This window comes from Propithecus coquereli, unplaced genomic scaffold (assembly GCF_000956105.1).
Source record: "Propithecus coquereli isolate 6110/MARCELLA unplaced genomic scaffold, Pcoq_1.0 Scaffold73, whole genome shotgun sequence".
In the NCBI taxonomy this organism is placed as follows: domain Eukaryota; kingdom Metazoa; phylum Chordata; class Mammalia; order Primates; family Indriidae; genus Propithecus; species Propithecus coquereli.
The window spans coordinates 6,144,755-6,166,043 of record NW_012153396.1 but is presented as its reverse complement, the minus strand read 5'-3'; the positions used below and the strand labels follow the sequence as shown (position 1 = coordinate 6,166,043).

Below are 21,289 nucleotides of genomic sequence, written 5' to 3'. Positions count from 1 at the left end.
GTTTGACAGTCTTCAACACTCTTCCGCCTCTCACCCTTCTGGGCTTCCCTGCACTCTTAGCCTTGACCTCCCGTGCCTCTGAAATACCTAATACCCCCTCACTGAGCAGGGCCTCTACTGTGGCACTCTGCCCTGGCTTACCCCCCCAAAATTAAATTTGACAACATGGCCTTCGAACTCAGAAAGATAAGCCCAACTATTTTCCAGTTCACTAACTAGCTCCTCTATTTTCCAGAGGAAAATATAAACCCCTCTCTACAAACCTCTCTCTCCAGAGGGGGTGCCACCTGGATGCCCCTGGTCCAGGCATTTCCTCCTCGGCATTGAGGTATGGGTGGCTCATGACCCACAGCTGAGTCTCTCTAGGTAATTTTCCATAGCTTGTGACAGCCACCTCACTAAGGTCACACTCTTCCTGGGGAGCAGGGGGCATATCCATGGCTGGTCATTGTGGCGGTATAAAGACTTGGCCCCTTGGTTCAAGTCTGGCCGTCTCTGAAGGGCCATCCCAGCTACACAGATCCTGCGGGATCAGCCACTGCAACTGCATTGCAGCCCGGCCTCTTCCTTCACCCATGCTGTGTGCCTCACCCCTCAAAGGTGGCGGCGTTCCTGAGGGCCCCCCAGTAAACCTCCTGCACACAGCTCTCTATTCCAAAGTCTGTTTACCAAGGGAACACCACTTACAACTCCCACTGCGCCCAAACAAACAAATAAGCAAAAAAACCACTCAAGGAACTTTATTTAGTGCCTTCTTATACTGGGGAAAATTATACCTGAATCTGGAGCACAGCTTTCCAAGAGGTGGAATACGATGCTGAATTTGAGCCCCTGTGAAACAGTTATTTGTAAAGTCTATAAATCTGTGGTCACCATAACTTGCGGATGTATTTCCAAATAGAACGTGAGTTTCTAGATATCACATATTCTAGCAAATAACATTCTAGGATTGCAGAAGGATTTGAATTTATTTTCTATTCTTTATGATGTTCTTTTACTTTTTTAATTGCAAAGCACATCTTCTAGAATTCCCTGGATTTCCGTCTTCTTTTTTCAGGACTCACTGCCCCCGGGAACATCCTTTTAATTGGCCACCTGGTCTCCAGCTCTTCCTTGTGTGGTTTCCCCTTCAGTCTGCTGCAAGAATGATCTTCCTAAAGACCAGTCCTGAGCATGTTCTGCCTCTGAGCAGAATCCTTCAAAGGTGCACCATATTAACTTCAAAATTTTTAGCCTGGCATTTAAAGCCTCTAAGTTATCACTTTAATCTTCTTTACCAGACTTACCGGTCTCTCTCCCCACAAGCATAGAATCTGAACTTCCTGACAAACTGACCTACTAACAATTTCCTAAACACAATTCATGCTTTTCTATTTTTGGAACTCTCCTCCTCTCCTTCCTGTGCCTGCAATGTCTGCCATTACCTATTACCTGCCACAGGCACACACACAAGCTCTGCCTGTTGAAATCGGAACCATCTTTCAAACTCCCTCCCAAATGCCAGGTCCTTCACGAACACTCTGCTGGTGCCAACTCCTCCGACACCTCTATCACAGGTTGTACCTGTTCCTAGCACTTAACAGTTGTCTTTGGTATCAGAGCATCAGACATTTGTCCATTTGTCTCAACTTTTCTTTGTCCTACTATATCAGTTTAGCTTTTGTTGTATAATAAACTACCCCAAAATTCAGCACCTTAAAACAACAGTTATTTATTTTGCCCACACATCTCCGGGCCAGCTGGGATTGGCTTTGGTAGGTTGGGCTCAATGGGAAGCTCTGCTTCATGCTGTGAATCCAGCACCATGTGGGTTCATTACGAGGCCTGGAGTGAGGGGCCACAGCTAGGATGCCACGGCAAAGGCAAAAGAGGCACAACCGACCACACAGACATCTTATAAGCTTCTGCTAGTGTCACATCTGCTAAACTTGACCAAAGCAAGTCAAGTGGATGAGCCCCGTCAAGAGGGTGGGGAAGCGCACACTACAGACAGTGGAAAGACACTGCAAAGTCACATGCAATGGGCTGGGATGTGTAATTTATTACTTTAGAGAGAGTTGGGAATTGGAACAACAAACCACACCCACTGCCCTTCCTATCCCCATGTATGCATACACCGTCCACAGAGTGGGGACTCACAACTGCTTCTTGAATGGAAATACATCCAGACAGACATAGATAAAATCAATAACCTCATTCATGCTGTAATGTTAATAAAAACAGGCATTATTTTAATAATGACTAACAACTCCACAGTATTTTATAGTTGCAAAGCATTTCAGTAGTCCTTTACAGATTACAAAGCATGCTGAAATATAGTATCTAATTTAGCAGGGAGTGTACATATTTTAAGAAGATGCCTGGAGGTGGCAATGTCTTCACTGGTTGGAACAACCCTTTCACTGTGGATTGTCAAGCATAGTGGAGAAAGGAGAGAGTTTTTGAAACGAGTGAACTAGTCTGTACTACTCAAAGGGCAACACCTGGTTCCCCACTAACTTGTCTCCCTGGTTTTTAAAATTACCTCCTAACCACCTCTTCTGGTTCTCAAAATATAATGTGCAAAAGAATTGCCAGGAGAGCTTGTTAAAATGGAGATTCTTGAGGTCCAGGTCTAGAAATCCAGATCAAGAGTTTCTAGGTGGGGCCCCCAAATCTGCATATATAACAAGCCCCTCAGGTCAACCCACTGAAGGCTGTCCTTTGGCCATCAGGTGAGAAGTAAGCTTCTCCTGCAACTGTCAGGGATGTGGCCAGGATTTCCCCTCCCATCACTGTCTAACAATGGAGACCAACACCCTGCAGAAAATCAGACTCCTGGGATTAAGGCTGGGACAAACCTCTGACACGCTCCAGTCAGCCTTCTGAATTTTACAGATGAAGATGCAGAAAGCCAAAGAAATCCTATGAGTGCCCCCCAAAGCCCTGCTGCCCAGTGGCAGAAGTAGAGTTAGCACCCAGAAGCCCTGGCTCCTACTCAAACACTCTTTCCACCACACTGCAGAGACCATGGATTTTCTCTTTGTAACTTGTTGAGTTTCTCTTAGCTCTGGAAAAATCCTAAGAAATCTCACATTTAGAAAAAAGAGAGAAAGAGAGAGAAAAGGAAAAAGGAGGAAGGTATATCTCCCCAATTATGTAATTCATGCTCCAAATTTCCTCTTCCACAACAGTGGAAAAGAGTCATAAAACCCAACTCCTGTTTCACTGTCACATGTTTTCATGACACTTGTTACATGAAGATAATAATGCTAAGAATTGTGAAGCAGGATCAGATCTGTTACTTGGAGAAGTACATGGCCATCCCATTTTAAACCCTCCAGTGCTTTTGGCCTACTCCTTGGCAATTATTGCATACTTTGGTGCCTTTTATAGATCAGACTGGTTCCAGGGTCTGACCTTTTCAATGCTTCAGTCTCCTTGCATCCATCCAAAATGCTAAATCTGCAGGGCAGGGATCCCCCGGGGGCTCCCTCTCTCTCTGCCTCCATTGTGCACAGTTCCGCCCAAATTACTTGACAGCTCTCTTCAACATCGTTAGGGGAAAAGGTTGGAGGATGTCTGAATACAGCACGCTGGCCAGTGGGGAGATGAGAGGAATGGGACAAGCCCCTAATCCATCATCCAGGCTGTCTTTTCAAAGAGCAGATGCAGGTGAGATGCCTAAAAGGGGAGCATGTGTCCTGATTTGGGGAGATTTGAGGAGAAGCGTCATGGATTCCTGAATAAGAAGTTTGTCCCTGATTGTATCGGTAAGTTAAGGGGATCAAGGTGGTGAATAAGCCAGCTGCTCAATTCAGAAATACACAAACATGTATAGAGGAGGAAAACCACTGTCGTTGAAGAGCAATAACTGACAGCTGAAAAAGCCTAAGGGCCTGTTTTAGGCATCCCACTGGGAACAAAACAAGCTAGGGTGTGACTGAATGGTCCTCAGTGCCATTTGCCACCAAGCAAACAAAAGGGTCTATTTCTTCCAATCCAACCACCATAGCCTTTCATCCTCTCTCACACCTGGCTCTATGAATTAGCAACAAACTTGCCAAAACCATGTGTGTGTGAGTGTGGTCACTATCTTCTCAGAAAAACACGGTGAACCCAATGATAGAGCAGCGGGTTGCCAGGTGGCATCCTATCACAGTGGTGAAGGTAGTTTGGCAAAGACTTTAACCATTCAATCAGTGTCTACACTACGGAATTAGACATTTCAGGGTTGTTTGAGCACAAAGACAACCTGGAGACTGTCATACCCCATAAGTGGCTTGTATAAAATGAAAAGAAAGACCAGTCTAGGTCAATGATATTCTAAATATTTTCATTTGCTTCTTTAATAATTGGTCCCTATCTTTTTAAAAAAATCTGATGCAGAAGCCTAATCTATAAAACTAATTAAGAATCGAAGTAGTTTTGGCTGGAGCCAAAAAGGAGGGTGGGTAAGGACCTAATCACCATACATCCCACGGGCTTCTCTGGGCCTCATATAGTCCTTGGGGCAATTTATGAGATGACCCACAGAGCTTCCAAGAGTACTGCTAGAGAAATCGCTATACCACATAAATCTCTCAGGGTTCTTTTTACTCTAACTTTCCTACAATTATTTAGCATAAATGAGAGTATATCAATTCAGCGGAATATTCTGCCACCATCAAAATGATCTTTATGAATATGTGTATGCACACGTACAGAAAATTTTCTAGGTTTGGTGTTAGTTTTAAAAAAACAAAATATGCACACAATGTAACTATAATTTTGTGGTAAACTATTTTTATGTATACAAAATTTAGAAGAGGGCATAAAAGAATAAAAAGCATTGTGTTGGCTGGGCGCAGTGGCTCATACCTGTCATCCCAGCACTTTGGGAGGCTGAGGTGGGAGGATTGCTTAAGGCCAGGAGTTCAAGACCAGCCTAGGCATAGTGAGACCTCCATCTCTACAAAATTTTTTTTAAATTATCTGAGCGTGGTGGTGCACACCTGTAGTCCTAGTAGTCCTAGGTACTCAGGAGGCTGAGGTAGGAGGACTGCTTGAGCCCAAGAGTTCAAGGCTGCAGTGAGCTATGACTGCATCACTGCACTCTGGCCTGGGTGACACAGTGAGACCCTGTCTCTAAAAAAAAGAGTATTATGTTAAAATGATTATCTTCAGTTTAATAAAAAATGTTTAATACTATTATATCAGTTAAAGTAAACAAAAATGTATTGTTTCGGAAAACATATATTATGTATATATGTAGTTTTTGGGTTCTTTTTTTTTTTTTTCCAGAGACAGGGTCTCACTGTGTCACCCAGGCTGGAGTGCAATGGCGCAATGGTGCAATCCTAGCTCATTGCAGTCTCAATGAGCCCAGTCTCCTGAGCTCAAGTGATCTTCTCACTTCAGCCTTGTGAGTATGTAGGACTACAGGTGTGCACCACCAAACATGGCTAATCTTTTAATATTTTATAGAGACATGGTTTTGCTATGTTTCCCAGGCTGGTCTCAAACTCCTGGCCTCAAGCGATCCTCCCACCTCAGCTTCCCAAAGTGCTGGGATTAGAGGCGTGAGCTGCCATTCTCAGCCAGGTATGTACTTTTAAAGTCTACAATTGTATAATTTTTCATTGGAGAATGAAATTTGAGATCAGGATGCTTCAGAAGATTTGCATCTGTCATGAGAAAAGTCAGTAGCTCATTTATTGACAGACAGTTGCACAGAAATGCACTTGAGCATCTCAAGAAAGTGCCAAATGTTAATAAATCTTCATAAAACACAACTATCATGCCATTCCCTTGCACAAAAGATGAATGTTCTCCATTACCCAGAGAGACAAGACCAAACCACTTACCTGTCATTTGAGGCATTTCACAATCTCAATCTGGTTTACGTCCCTAGCTTTATTTCTCACTGTCCTCTATGCAAACTCTATTTTTCTAACACAGTGGCTCAGGGGCAGTGGGGTGGGGCAGATATTTTGCACCTCAGAGAACATTTGGTGATATCTGGAGACACTCTGGAATTGTCACAACTGGAGGGGTATAGCAGGCATTTATCGGGTACAGATCAGAGATCTGGTAAACATCTTACCATGCCCAGGACCATGATCCAGCCCAAAATGTCAGAAGTGTGCAGGTTGAAAACTCCTATTCTAGTGGCTCTACTAACTACTCTCCAGACATGCCATGACCCCAGCTTTGTCCCAATTATTCTCCCTTCCCAGAAGGACTTGTCTCCTTTTCTCACTTGCCAATTCAAACCAATCTTCAAGATTCTTCAATCCCATTTCCTCCAAGAACCCTTCACTCAGAACACCAGGCTGGTGTGAGCCCTTCATCCTCTGAGCAATCGTAATACTTTCTCTGTGATTCCTTTGGTCCTTTCCATGTCTTGCCATGGGCAATTGCCTTGGGCAATCTACAAGAATTCATCTCAACATCTGCACCACATCTGCTAAAGCACACATGATCTGATACAACACAATCTTTAGTTTAGGGTCTTTTGAATTTTATTTAATTTTATTAACATCAAGCTAGAAGTGATTTTTTCAAAAAATAGTAGTTTTAACTAGTATAGTAATAAGCCATATGCTGATTTCTGGAAAAACAGGTCAGATATACCAACTCTGACTATTACACAATGGGATTGAATGCTGAAAGAAAATATTCAGATATACCCTAACTTGCTTAATGTCAATGTGATTCTAGGTGCCATTTGCTACCAAATTAATGAGGATAGTCATTTCTTCTAATTATCCTCTTACAGTAAAGTTGTTTTATTATTAATTTTATAGCTAGTATTTATTAAGCAGTTACCGTGGGCCAGGCTGAACAGACTGACATTCATCGAGGAGGCAAAGGCATGATGTACCAGCTGGTATCCTTCCTAACTGGTAGAGCACTGGTCACAGACCTTAAGTGAACTTCCCAGTCACACAGCTATTAAGAGCAGAATTCTCCTCCCTATTTACATCCCAAATGTACCCACAAATATTTATTTATTTATCCCTAGTCGCATCACACTCCCCTAATCATTTAAAATTTAAAAATTTATTTTCTTCATAGTATAAAGCATTTTAGGGCACTCAGATACAACTCAAATTTACCCAGTTTGGGTATGCCAATCTGAACAGAGATGCTGTGTGCAAAATATCTTTACTTATAATAGCACCAAAAGTGAAAATTCCTAGGAATAACATTAATTGAAAATATGTAGTGCCAATATAAAGAAAACTTTACGACTTTACTGAGGAACACACAGAAATGGAATAAAAAGAGTAACAAACCAGGTGGCCAGAAATAAAAACTGGAAATTGAAAAAAGATTCAGTTCTCTTCAAATGACTTTATAGCTTTGCTGCAGTTCTAATCAATAGTCTAATTAGTTGTTTTACAGGGGGGAAGTGGGATATTTTGAAACATGACGAGGTGATTCGAAATTCATTTGGATGAATCAATAAGTGAGAGGAGCCAAGCATATTTTGAAAAAGAAGAAGGGTTCTACTTTTGTTTTGTTTTGTCATGTTTTACAGGAGAGGAGACTTGCCCAGAGAGATGCTATGTTGTGTTATAAACAATAATTAAACACAATGTGGTCTGGCCACAGGGCACAAAAGACTGACCAATCCAGTCAAATGAAAGCTGACAAATGCCACTAACCCCAAGGCACCCTAACCTCTAACCAGAGTTTCCCCTGTAGGAAATCATCAGGGAAAACAGTCCAAAACATGGGCACAGAATGAAGTGTACATACAGTAATAACATTCACAGGGTGTCGGGCAGGTGGGAAGAGGAGGAGGGGATGGGTATAGTCACACCTAATGGGTGTGGTGTGCACCGTCTGGGCGATGGACACACTTGAAGCTCTGACTTGGGTGGGTAAAGGCAATATATATAACCTAAACATTTGTACCCCTATAATATGCTGAAATAAGAAAAAACAACAAAAAAAATAAATTTAGTCTTAAAAAGTGGAAAAAAAAGATGTTCACACTTTATTTTACTTTAAGAAACAAAAATCCTACAAATCTTAAAAATATTCATCAGTATGAAAAATTATTAACATTTAATTACTAAAATGATTACATTGTTATGTGGTCACAGGATGAAATTTCTGAAGCATAATGTAGGAGAATGTGAAGTATTTTTATGTCTTACAGATATTATCTAATATCTAATGTACTATATGTACTATTTAATAAATAAATATATGTACTATTTAATAAAGCAGCATTACAAATAAAAAATCAGTTAATTTATATGACCACAGTTTAAGGGTGTTAGCTAAACATAAAGTAATAGAAGACATTATAATGGGAAAAATAAAAAGATTTGATAATACAAATTTTTAAGTAAAAAGCATGTTAAAAATCACAATGCAATTAAAAGCCAAGGAATAAACTTAGTACAATATTGAAACAAAATGAGAGACCATATGAAGAACCTATAATAAAGAAGAAACAAAAACAGATGGCCACATAAAAGAAACACAATGGTTAAAAAATATATGAAAACATGTTTAAACTCTCTGGTCTGATAAGAAATGCAAATTAAAACAAGGAAAACCCATTTTGCATATTAAAGTAGATTACTTTTTTAAATTAAAGTTTTATGAGGTATAGTGAAATGGTGTTTCAGTTGGAGTGGAAACTGGTATAAACTTTCTGGATTTGGCATACAATATTTATGTAGATACTGTTTTGATAGTCTATCCTTAAAAATTATAACCGTCAGAACTTGGACAAATAATTACTTAAAGATTTTCAAAACAACATTACAATGCTTTCTTTAATAGTAAAATTTTAGAAGCAAGATCAATACCAAACAACAAAAGAATGATTAAATTATTATATATGTGCCAATTAGAATACAATACAAGTAATATAAGCTTTAAACTATGTTTAGAAAGAATAGAGGATGGTACAGGAAAATGTTCAATTTCATTTTGAAATGATAATAGAATTTCATAAACATGATCTTAATTTTGATAAAAACATGAATATATGTTTAAAATTATACTATATTATAATAAGGAAAAAAGTCTATGAAGAAGAACTTGATTTTTTAAAGAGGTGTTTTCTGGGCAGTGAAATTAGAGGTATTTATTTTCTTTTTATTTTCCTGCCTTTTCTTGAATGCCTACAACAAAGCTGTATTGTGTTTACAACCAGAAAAAAGTGGCTACTGTGCATTTATGTTTTTTAAAAAATATATTTATAGTACTGGCATTGCCTCTCTATTCACCCACAAGTGTTAGCCATTTCTGTTCCAGGACTCTTCTTGGCGAAAGGTTCTCCGGAAAGTTTGCATTCCTTCCCAAGTTCTTCCCCGTTTTACATCCTGCTGTGGACTGATTTGTGTCTCCCCAAAATAAATATGTTGAAGTCCTAACCCCCAAATTGATGGTATTTGGAGATGGGGCCTTAGGGAGGTGATTAGGTTTAGGTGAGGGTGGGTCTCTTGTGATGGGATTAGTGTCCTTTTTAGAAGAGACACCAGAGATCTTGCTCTCTCTCCCTCCACCATGTGAGGATACCTCCACAAGGCAGCCCTCTGCAACCTGGCCCTCCCCAGAAACCCTGATCTTCCAGCCTCCAGAACTGGGAGAAAATTGACTGCTGTCGTTTGAGCCACCCAGTCTGCAGCATTTTGTTATGGCGGCTGGAGCAGACTAATGTGCAGCCCAAGACCAAGCCGGAGCAGAACAATCTCAGATTTTCTCAGTGGGAAAAAGGGTAGTTCCTCTGCCAGCAACCGGTATCCAACCTGCATTTTAAACAGCCTCCAAGCCTTCAGTTTGGTACTTTCTCCTTGGGCTGCTAAGCTCAACATCTCCCTCTTTCTTCTTCCTCTAGGCCTCTCCCTGGTCCACCAAAGCTCATATTCCCTACTCATGGTACTGCTGAACGGCTTGTTACCACCAAAGGATTCCACTCTCCCTGCTTCCTCACATAACATGCAAGTCTCAATAGGCAATCTGTGTTACCGGAAGATGACTACTCAAAGGCTCTCTATGTGGGTCCTTCCTAACCCCCACCCTCATAGGACAAGAGGCCCACTTCTCAGCCATGTGAGAACAATCATACTGGCTCCCATCTGCAAGTTTATCATCAGTGAGTGAGAATAAAGTGAGATCTCACTGTCTCTGAACAGAATGAATATTTCTCATGTCCTTTGCATAATCATATAGGTGTAATAAGTATCTGAAAGCCATGTGTCTCTAACTCCAGAATCACTGGCCGCAAAGCTAGGGAAAGAGAAGGGAGGAATGTTTCCATTTGCATTATGGAATTTTTGCTACACTGGATTTGGTGAGTAGACGTGGCTCTCTTTGAATTACACATACACAAATCTTTTCAGTTTGCCCAAGACAGGGTCAAATATGACCCCACATCTTCATATCAAAAAAGTTATTAGGTATAATATGTCTACATATGTCTTCTATTTCCCCTACCTCAGAATTCACATGTACTAAGTAAGCATAATCATCACAGTTTCAGGATATCTTGATTCCCTCCAAAGAGTTGAGCATTCTGTCTGCCTCAGTGCAATGGCTGACTAACATGTGTACCTTTTGAATTTTTTCCCAGAAATAATGAACACTGCATTTTGCTCTTAGCATTCAGACAGCTCTTCCACAGCCAAGATGCAACCAGACCTACAGCATGGGCAGCCCCCATCAACAAACTAGAAACTGGTTTCTGCTTGCAAGCTGAGCTTTCATATTTCCCCTCCTGACCTTGCATATATTATTTTGAATGTAATGTATCTTTAAATTGCTGCACCATTTTAAAAATGTAAAGGAGAGTTGAATTAAGTATTATTTATGGCATACCCTGGTTTGCAAAGGGCCTTTACATCTGATCCCTTATATCAGGTCGATGCCTAAATCCCATTACTTGAGATTGCAAATGAGTATGTTTGCAAAATTGTAGATGCACCATTTAGAGGCAGCTTCAAAAATTCAGCCCTTAATGTTAACTTCGTTTGAAGAGATCTTGATTTTCCAGGAAGCAATCTCAAGCCATTCTGCCTGTTCCTTAACTCTGTCTCTGTTGTGGATAATGTATTAATAGCCTAAAAATGACTCGGCAGTTGCTTCTTCAGGAACCATAGTCTAAGGTCCAAATAAGGTCCTAGCTAAATAGAAGGAGTCCTTTTTTGAAGTAAAACAAAGGATACATTTCAGAAAAGGTGAGATCTAGAGAGCTCGAATTCAGGTAAGTGGTGTAAGAGTATTCATTCCAGCCACATTATCTCAAGGTAACCATTCCTCATCTTCACTGCTTGCTTCTCTGCCCTACATCCTCCACACACACAGCTGCTACCAGGCTGAGATGGGTGCCTGGGACCCAGAAACATGAGAGTCTGATGCCTTAACTGAAACTGGTACTTCTCTGAATAGGCATGTGCACATGTGGCTCATGTGTGTGTACATACACATTCACCATCAATAATATTCTCAGAAAGTACAATCCTGCCATCAAAATGTAAAATAAAATAAAATAAAATAAAAAAGAGTCCAGGAAACCTCACTGTACTAAGTAAGCCTCACTCAGGCTGAGGATAGGACTCTGAGGCTTGTTAGTCAATGATCAGTCCCCACAGTGTCTGACCATCAGGTGGCCACAAGACAAGAACACCGTCATATTTCTCTACTCTAAAGGAAGACCCAAATGATAGGCAAAACGCAACATCTGAGGCTACTACCAATGAAGAGGAAACTGATGAAGTGGTCCAAGACAGAAGTAGCTGCATGTAGACAGAAGTAGAACTTTACGTTCTAAAATAAACAGGCAAAATATAAGGTTCAGAGAGAAGTGTCCTGTTACCTATTACTGTGTAATAAATTATCACAAAACTTAGGAACTATAAACAACAAATATGTATTATCTCACTGTTTCTGTGGGTCGGGAATTTGGGAATGACTCAACTGAGTGGCTCTGCCCTGAAGTCTCTCGTAGGGTGTTTGCCAGGGCTGCAGTCTCATACAAAGGCTTGACTGGAGAAGGATTTGCTTTCGAACCTACTTCCACCACTATGGGTAGGATTCAGTTCCTCACTGGAACTAAGCTGTTGGACTAAGGCCCTTAGTTCCTTATTGGCATTTGGCTGGAGATCCGTCTCAGGGTCTCTCAAAAGGGCAGCTCACAACCCGGCAGCTTGCTTTCAGCTAGCAAGCAAGAGAATACACCCAAGATGAAAACCTCCTATAACCTAATTTCCAACGTAAAATCTCATCACCTCTGCCACTTCCTATTCACTATCAGCAAGTCATTAAATCAAGCCTGCCCTCCAGGCAGAGGTCTGCAAAAGGGCATGATTTTCCAGAGGCAGAGATTACTGGGGGCCATCTGAGAGGCTGCCTACACAAGGAGAAAGTAAATACTAACTGGCAGATATGGCCATATGTTACAGGTGGGAATATAAAATAGCACATAATTTTGGTAATGTTTGGAATGATAAGCTTTACGATATTAAAAATGTACATATTTTGATGTAATGATTCCTCTTCTAGTAGTGATGAAACCAAAAATATTAAATACTATGACAATTCCCCCTGCTCTGTGTTCTAAAGAATGTCCATTTAAGGAACACACATTGATTTTCTGGGGGTAGAGTGAGGAGGACAGATGCAGGGTACAGCAGAGAGGGTAGATCGTTTTATATAAGAAAAGCTATGGTACTCTGCAGGAAGGATGTCAGTGTAGCAGGAGCTCTGGAAGGGGATGGACAGTGGGTAATAAACTTCTGTGACAGAACAGTGCTAGAGCTCATGAAAAGGGAAGGAGGAGATGAGAAAGTAATTCCCATGACAATGAGGACCTTGGAGAGACAGATAATAGACAGAGGAGTTTCAGGAAGACTAGGTGTATGTTTTGTGATGTAATACCTCTTTGCAAACCCCTTCAAGGCAACCCCTTCAGGAAAAACCTACATTGCTCTGAAATCCTTTGAGTGTTGAATTGAATTTGAGTCATACCATTGATATGTGACACTCTGGTAAGACTAGGAAAAATGTAATCCATTTTTTTTTTTGGTGGGGGGAGCTACCTAGAACACTGGTCCAAGAAAAAAATTCTAGATATTAAAAAACTATGCATAAAAACACCAATAAAATCATTATTTGTGACAATGAAAAATGTGAAAATTTTCAGTGTCCAATAAAAATAAAATAGTAATAAAGTATGTATCTTTGCACAATGAAATGTTGCATAATTAAAAATGATGGTTATAAAGATTTATAATGGCATAAAAATTGTTAGAATAGGACATTAACAGGAGAAAAGCAGATTATACAAATTCACATGTTTGTGCTTAGGCTAGCTATAAAAGAACATATGCACACAAAATGAGACTGAGAAAAATAAAAACATGAACGATTGGAAAGAGTGTAATGAAATGACTTTTAGCCTGTCCTCTTTTTCCCTGTCATCCCCTTCTCTTTTAAAGGACACTTTCCTAGTACACCCTGTCTACACACACCAGGAGGGACATGTTTTCCTTTTCCATTCTTTCTACCTCCCCTCATGGCCTTTCTGAAAGAGCAGATGAGAAGCTGCTGGCATGGCTATCACCAGGAATCTACAGTGTGTGGGCTGACTTTAATAAGGTCAATAGGAACTTGCAGCCCTCTCCCTGCCTGGCCTTACACGTCCACCACTTTTCAGCCTGACCCAGCATCACAGCAGGAAGAGCCGTCTTCAAGATACCTCGTCCCCACATCCCCTAACAATTTGATCTAGAACTTCAATACACCTGTTGACTTCTTAAATGGGAGTTCTAACTCTCCCCAGTCACGCTGTAATGTAAATACTTCAGAAAAGGGGTAACAGTTGATAGGAATAAAAAAAAACAGTCAAACAAAAAACAGAACGTATTCTTTCAGGAGAGAGAATAATTAAAGGGGAAAGGGGGAAAATTAGTAAAGAGTAGGCATTGGAGACATTCTTTCCCTTTTCATGATACTATATAGGTGAATGTTATCAGAGACCAGAGGCACTTAGAGGTCAGTTCAGTTATACACAGAGTTCAGGACAGTCTAGTAAGCCTGACCTCATCAAAAAAGATGCCCAAAGAGGGTGAACACTTAGGGAGAATGTGGGACCACAGGGGCAAAGCCGTGAACCACAACAAGTATTCACATTGGATGTGCAAAGGAAACAATCTTCCCTCAGCAGAATGAGCCTGCCTGTTAAATATCTCCCGAGGGAAGAGTGAAAATACCATTCATTTGCAGCTCAGTAGGACATTAAAAAAAAACAAAACAAAAAAAACTTTTTCCTCATGACAACTCTGCCCAAGCAGAGCCTAGGAAGAACAGAATGAAGAGAATATGTTAAGGACAATTATTCCATTTGTGTGTTCTCCCTGAAAATTATAATTTCTGAAGCATTTGGGATAATGAACAAGACATTAGACAGACATGGTGACCCCCTGGTAACCAGGTATCAAGGAAGTGAAAAGGTCGTAAAGAAACAACATTCACGTCAGTTATGTTTTTTCTTGAGGCATGAGATTGATGGTTATGTCACTCTACAGTATAGGATTCCTAGGTGATCTCTCTCGATGGGGTTAGAATAAACCCCAATAATTTTGGAATTCATAAAAAAATTATCTCTTGATGTAATTCTTACTACTGATGCTAATGAATATTATGCCCCTGGCCTTGCCCAACCCACAAACACAGTGGAGCACTAATGAAGAACCCAATAATAATGATAGCCTCTAACAACTCTCTGCGCACACCCACCACCCACAACCATTACAACAATTTTCACTCTAGATGAGGGAGCAGCAGATCAGAGATACACATGTCCTCCTTCTTGCAACCTTGGCAGAAATCACTCCTGGAGCACAGTATCCTTCCATGTGAATCCCCCACATATGCTGCTATTAAGCATGGGAGAAGAAACCTAACACTTGTGAAGGATCTATTTGCAAATTTCCAAATTATAAATAACAACAGTTGGGCATTATCTGTTTGAGAAGAGTGAGAATGGGGCGTCAGTCTCTTCTGGCATATAAGGTCTCAGTTGAGAAGTCTGCAATTAGTCTGATGGATTTTCCTTTGTAGGTTACCTGCTTCTTTTGCCTTACAGCTTGTAGGAGGGCCTCTTTCATGTTTATTTTAGTCAGTCTGATGACTGTGTGTCATGGTGTCTTCCTGATTGCAATGAATCTCCCAGGAGTCCTTTGAGCTTCTTATACCTGGATATCTAGATCTCTAGCAAGGCCAGGGAAATTTTCCTCCATTATATCCTCAAATAGTTTATCCAACCCTTGTGTATTTTCTTCTTTACCCTCAGGGATGCCTATAATCCTCATGTTAGACCTCTTCACATAATCCCACATTTCTTGTAGGCTTTGCTCTTTTCTCTTATTTCTCTGCTCTATCTCTGTGACTGATTTGTTTAATTGAAAGGTGTTATCTTCAATCCCTGAGATTCTTTCTTCTGTTTGATCTACTCTATCCTTGAGGATTTCCACTATGTTTTGTAATTCCTTGAATAAATTCTTCATTTCCAGAAGTTCTGCTTGGTTTTTCTTTAATATTTCAATTGTTTTAGTGAATTTTTCCAAGTCCTGGCTATTTTTTGTGGTTTCTTTGTGTTGGGTATCCATTTTCTCTTGCATATCATTGATTTTTCTTATAATCCATGTTTGAAATTCTTCTTCTCTCATTTCAGTGTTCTGAATTTGGCTGATGTCCATTGCTAGAGAGCTGGTGTTCCCCTTTGGGGGTGTCCTTTCAGTTTAATTCTTCATACTTCCAGAGTTTTTCACTATTTCTTCCCATCTGGAGCAGCTGTTGCTTCTTACCTTTAGATTTTTGTTTACATAATGACACACTCACTTTAGTTTCTGAGCCAGTAGGTGGTGACTGTGGGTGAGATTCCACCACACCCTATGTGATGGGTCAGTAAATGTGTAAAAGGGCATGCAAACTGACCTCCCTGTCAGTAAGTGGTGCTTGCTGGGAGGAGCAACCTGCAATGTTGTTTTTGAGTACTGTAACCAGCTCTCGTTCCTCTGGAGAGGCACTGTAATATAGCAAAAGCAATCTTAAGCAAACAGAACGAACTGGGAGACATCAATTGACCACACTTCAAGCTATATTACAAGGCTCTAGTAACTAAAACAGCAGGGTACTGGCACAAGAACAGAGACATAGACCAGTGGAACAGAACTGAGAACCCAGATATAAAACCATCTTCATACAGGCATCTAATCTTTGACAAAGCAGACAAAAACATACACTGGGGAAAAGAATCCTTATTCAATAAATGGTGCTGGGAAAATTGGATAGCCACATGTAGAAGACTGAAACAGGATCTGCACCTCTCATCTCTCATAAAAATCAACTCATGGTGGATAACAGACTTAAACCTAAGGCATGAAACTATAAGAATTCTAGAAGAAAATGTTGGAAAAACTCTTACAGACATTGGCCTAGCCAACGAATTTATGAAGAAGACCCCAAAGGCAATCACAGTAACAACCAAAATAAATAAATGGGACCTGATCAAATGAAAAAGCTTCTGCTCAGCCAAGGAAACTATCATGAGAGCAAACAGACAACCTACAGAATGGGAGAATATATTTGCATGCTATACATCTAATAAAGGGCTGATAACAAGAATCTATATAGAATTCAGGAAAATCAGCAAGAAAAAATCAAACAACCCCATTAAAAAGTGGGCAAAGGACATAAACAGATACTTTTCAAAAGAAGACAGTCTAATGGCCAAGAAACATGAAAAAATGCTCAACATCTCTAATCATCAGGGAAATGCAAATCAAAACCACAATGAGATATCACTTAACTCCCTTGAGAATGGCTTTTATCAACAAGTCCCAAAACAATAAATGTTGGCATAGATGTGGAGAGATAGGAGCACTCATACACTGCTGGTGGGACTACAAACTAGTACAACCTCTGTGAAAAGTAATATGGAGATACCTCAAAGAGCTACAAGTAGAACTACCATTTGATCCAGGAATCCCATTACTAGGCATCTACCCAAGGAAAAAAAAAGACATTCTATAAAAAAGACATCTGTACTTGAATGTTTATAGCAGCACAATTCACAATTGCAAAGAAGAGGAAACAATCCCAGTGCCCATCAATACACGAGTGGATTAATAAGATGTGGTATATGTATACCATGGAGTTCTACTCAGACACAAAAAACAATGGTGATCTAGCACCTCTTGTATTATCCTGGTTAGAGCCGGAGCCCATTCTACTAAGTGAAGTATCACAAGAATGGAAAAACAAGCACCACCACATGTACTCACCGTCAAATTGGTATTAATTGATTAACACTTATGTGCACATATAGTAGTAACATTCATCGGGTGTCGGGCAGGTGGTGGGGTAGGAGGGGTGAGTATATTCACACCTGATGGGTGCGTACGCACCATCTGGCAGATGGATACCCTTGAGTCTCTGACTCGGGCGGGGCAAAGGCAAAATAAATAACCTAAACATTTGTACCCCTGTAATATGCTGAAATTAATACAAAATAAAAAAAAAAAGTTGAACAATGTTTCTACTGAATCACATGTTGACTCTATTTGTCCACATACCATCAGTTAAGGTCTTTTTAACATAATCTCTCACTTCAATGTCTTGTTTTTGGCATGTCTGCTTTCCCCACGATGTTCCCCCACCATCTGCAATACCACTTCACTCTACCCCCCCCCAAAGAAGTAGTTTTAGAGCATTTTGTTGTTTTATTTCATTTCGTTTTTATCATTTCTTAAGAATTATAACTCAACAAAGGTAAAGAACAACAATATTAGGCTAAGATGTGGATTCTTGGCAGTAAATTAGATGCATTTAGCTGTTAACACAGGCCTGTGTGCACGCAGCCTGTCTATGGGATTCACATTTGTGCACCAGCAAAATGACAAATCACTTATGTGTGCTACTCTTGAGGACTGTTAAAAACACAGTACTTGAAGACTTATAATTTACAAGTTGTGAATCTGCAGTGGAGAAGTGAAACTGCCAAATGTCCACTTGATCGCATATGGTCCTTTCAATAACTTTATTCAATTGACAAGAAAAATATTGTTCCCATGCATTACATGGATGAGGAGACCACAGGTTGAAGAGGCCCCATTTTGGCCAGAGTTCGCTCTGTACCCAGAGAAATGCACATTTTGTCTTTTCTCAAGGAGGTAACAAATTAGTATTTCCACTCCTAACCTATACAAGCCATGACTCTTCAATAAAGTGGTTTAGAGCTTTATATAATCTTGAATTCTGTCTTTGGGGAGGAAAAAAAGGTCTATGTGAAATGAGCTCTTCCTCTGTGACTTCTATGGCATCTAAAAGAATAATCATGGCAATTATACATCAGAAATGGAGAAGTGATAATTACAAAACTGGAATATTCAGCTACCACTTGGCTAGCCAGCACAGGCACTAACTTTTATATTTCCCCATGGGGGCATACATGAAAGAAGCACAGAGTGGAGCAGAGACGAAACACAATTATCAGGACCTGGGGATTTATACTTTCTGCTATACAAAAGGAGGGGAGGGATAGCAGCTGGAACCTTCTCGTCTTACTCTTTGCAAAAGATAGGAAACTGCTGTTCCTCATCCATTTAATTTAATTTCTTTCAGAAATGATGACAAGGCTCATCCCGCCTGCCGTGCTCTCCTTCTCTATCAACTTGACTTCCTAGTTGGCTGACTGCCTTACCACCTCAAGACTGTGTTCCAGAAACAGCGGAGACCTTTTTTTTTCCTCTTCTTTTTTGAGGGACTTCTGAGTGATGGCACACTAAGAAATTGGCCCATATCAGCCGAGCAGAGGCTGTAGTTACATAGCTGGAATGTCAGAGAAACAAATGCGTCCTTTTTCTGCCTTAGTCTATTGAAAAATCTCGATAGTTCCAACACAGACCAAGTAGTAGTTATAATAATAGTTAAAGATGAAATAGTAGTTGGTGTGTAAGGGACAAGAATACTGGGACTAGTCCAGGTGTTGAGTGGAGAGCAATACACCACACTCTTTTTTCTCTCCCAGCTACTCTGTACAACAAAACACAGTTGACTTTCATAGTATGCTTAAGCAATCATCATTTTTGATTGTGCACATAGTTTTGTGGGTGCAGAGGGGACTGGTTGAAGCCATTTCTTCCATGTGTATAAGGTACTTGTCACCACCACCCCAACACACACACATACACACACATTGTGTAAGGCACAAACGGCTATCACATGAGTTTTTAAGGCAATTGAAACAAGATATTTAAAAAGAGACATGGAATAGGTACTACTTTCAAATATTTTGTTTCTGTTTTTTGATTAAACATATAATTAAGCATACTATTAATATGTGTACTTTGGTGTATGCTTCTTAATCTTTATTTCTTTGGCCATCACCTCTGTTGAAATGAAAATAAAAAACAAGTATTTTCACGTTGTAGCAGAGAAATGCAAAAGCGAAATTTATACTCAAATTTTTACAATCAAAGTAAAAATAGTATGCACATATTAAGGAACAATAATCAATAAAACACTTTCTAATTAGGGAAAGGGCTTTCCATTTGAAACATGTATCATTCTTTTTTTTTCAAAATTCATTTGGACACTCATTTTTCAAAATATGCACCACAGAGGTAGTTCTGACGGATTTATCAGGTGTGGTATGAGAAAAGAATCCTGTGCTGAGATAAGTCCAGGAATCAGAGAGTTAAAGTTTGACAGGCTTCTTCTCTCAGAGCTTCTCCAGAGTCTTTGATGTCCTAACATGAATCCTAACATGAATAGTAAGTCTCCAGGTGTGGAGCTGGATAATCATTACCTGAATTTATTTGATCATAGAAACTCTTATGAAAGAAGCAGTATTTTGTGGAACTATTGTTCTTCAGAGTACATTTTTGGAAATACTGCTTTTTAAAATACATATATGAAATATATCTTTTTCTAAAAAGAGAGGAGGTTAGTATGTAGCTAAGAACACCTGGTCATGAACCTTCTCTCTAGCCCAGTGTCTCTCTAACTTTCATGTGTGCACGAATCACCAAGGAATTGTGTTCAATGCAAATTCCCATTCCAAAGGTCTTGATGGGACCAGAGATTCTGCATTTCTAACAAGTTCCCAGGTGATGCTTATGCTGCTGTTCTATGGACCACCCTTCAAATAGCAAAGGGATAGAACATATTTGTTTTCAAGTGCTGAAGGTGTCCAGCATTGTCCAGAGTGCTATGCTGTCTGATAATTCTTTATCCAAGAGGGTGATGAGTGTGCGGATGGGACTTACCAATAAAACCTGTTGGGTGTGATTCGTTCATGCATCAGCTGCCACCGTCTTCCGAAATCCATGGAGCTGTAGAGCTGCAAAAGAAGGAAGTGAGGAGAACGTAAGTCTCAAGAACCACTGTTGAACATGAATATAGGTGTCCAGACCATGCCAACAGCAGAGTGCCTTTCACACCCAAGTGGGCACCCATTTTATCCAGATAAAAATGTAGGAATATGACTGTGCCACCAAGTAGATAAGTACTTGTCACCTATCTACTTAGTTCAAAAATATCAGTTGATTGGATATGTATTGAATATAAATCCACTTCCAATGGCCATCCTTGTCTCCTCCTTTAGGGGTAAATCTTTTAGTAAAATTGTTTTCTTTGTTCTTCAAATTCTAAGTAGTCTGTAGTTACAATTAAAACAATTCAACAATGCTTATTTTAAAAGAGTTTATTGAACAACTCTTACACATAAGGCACTCTGAAGGCCATGAACATAAGGGGGAGGCAGATTTTGTGCTCCCAGGGAAAATGGACATACATAAAAACACTCATCAGCTAATATATGAGCCAATAATACATGCAAAATATTGTGCTCTTTCCCTTTGATCTCATGCTGCCCCTGTATATTAATATCATCCAAATGAAATGGAGCTCTCCAATGCCACCAAAGATACCAGACTCATTTACACTCCCACATCTTTGCAAGATGGCAAGGATAGGCCACTCTAATGTCTATATTAAGTTTACCCATCCATGAAGAGCCAGCACAAATGCAGCTTCCTCCACAAAAGCCTTTTCTGACCACTTCAGCCACTCATCTTTCTTCCTTCTCATCACTTGTTTCCACTGAGCACTTATGATGGGGTAGTATGTAATTAAGTATTTCAGATTTGCCTGTGTTATTTAGTTGTGTTTACATTTCTTGAATACATATAAAGTGTTCATTAAATATCTGCTGCATAAATCAATAATCAAAGATATGGAACCAACCTAAGTGCCCATCATCTGATGAATGGATAAAGAAAATGTGTGTGTGTGTGTG

At 40.0% G+C, this 21,289-nt stretch overlaps 1 protein-coding gene across 1 annotated transcript in view; it reads right to left on the bottom strand.

The window, feature by feature from the left end:
* Nucleotides 1-21,289, bottom strand: part of SORCS3 (sortilin-related VPS10 domain containing receptor 3) — a 624,980-nt gene that overhangs the window by 195,976 nt on the left and 407,715 nt on the right. Inside the window, exon 5 of the mRNA XM_012661662.1 lies at nucleotides 20,259-20,332. Coding sequence (XP_012517116.1) covers nucleotides 20,259-20,332 — 74 coding nt within the window. The remainder of the gene's footprint in view (nucleotides 1-20,258; nucleotides 20,333-21,289) is intronic.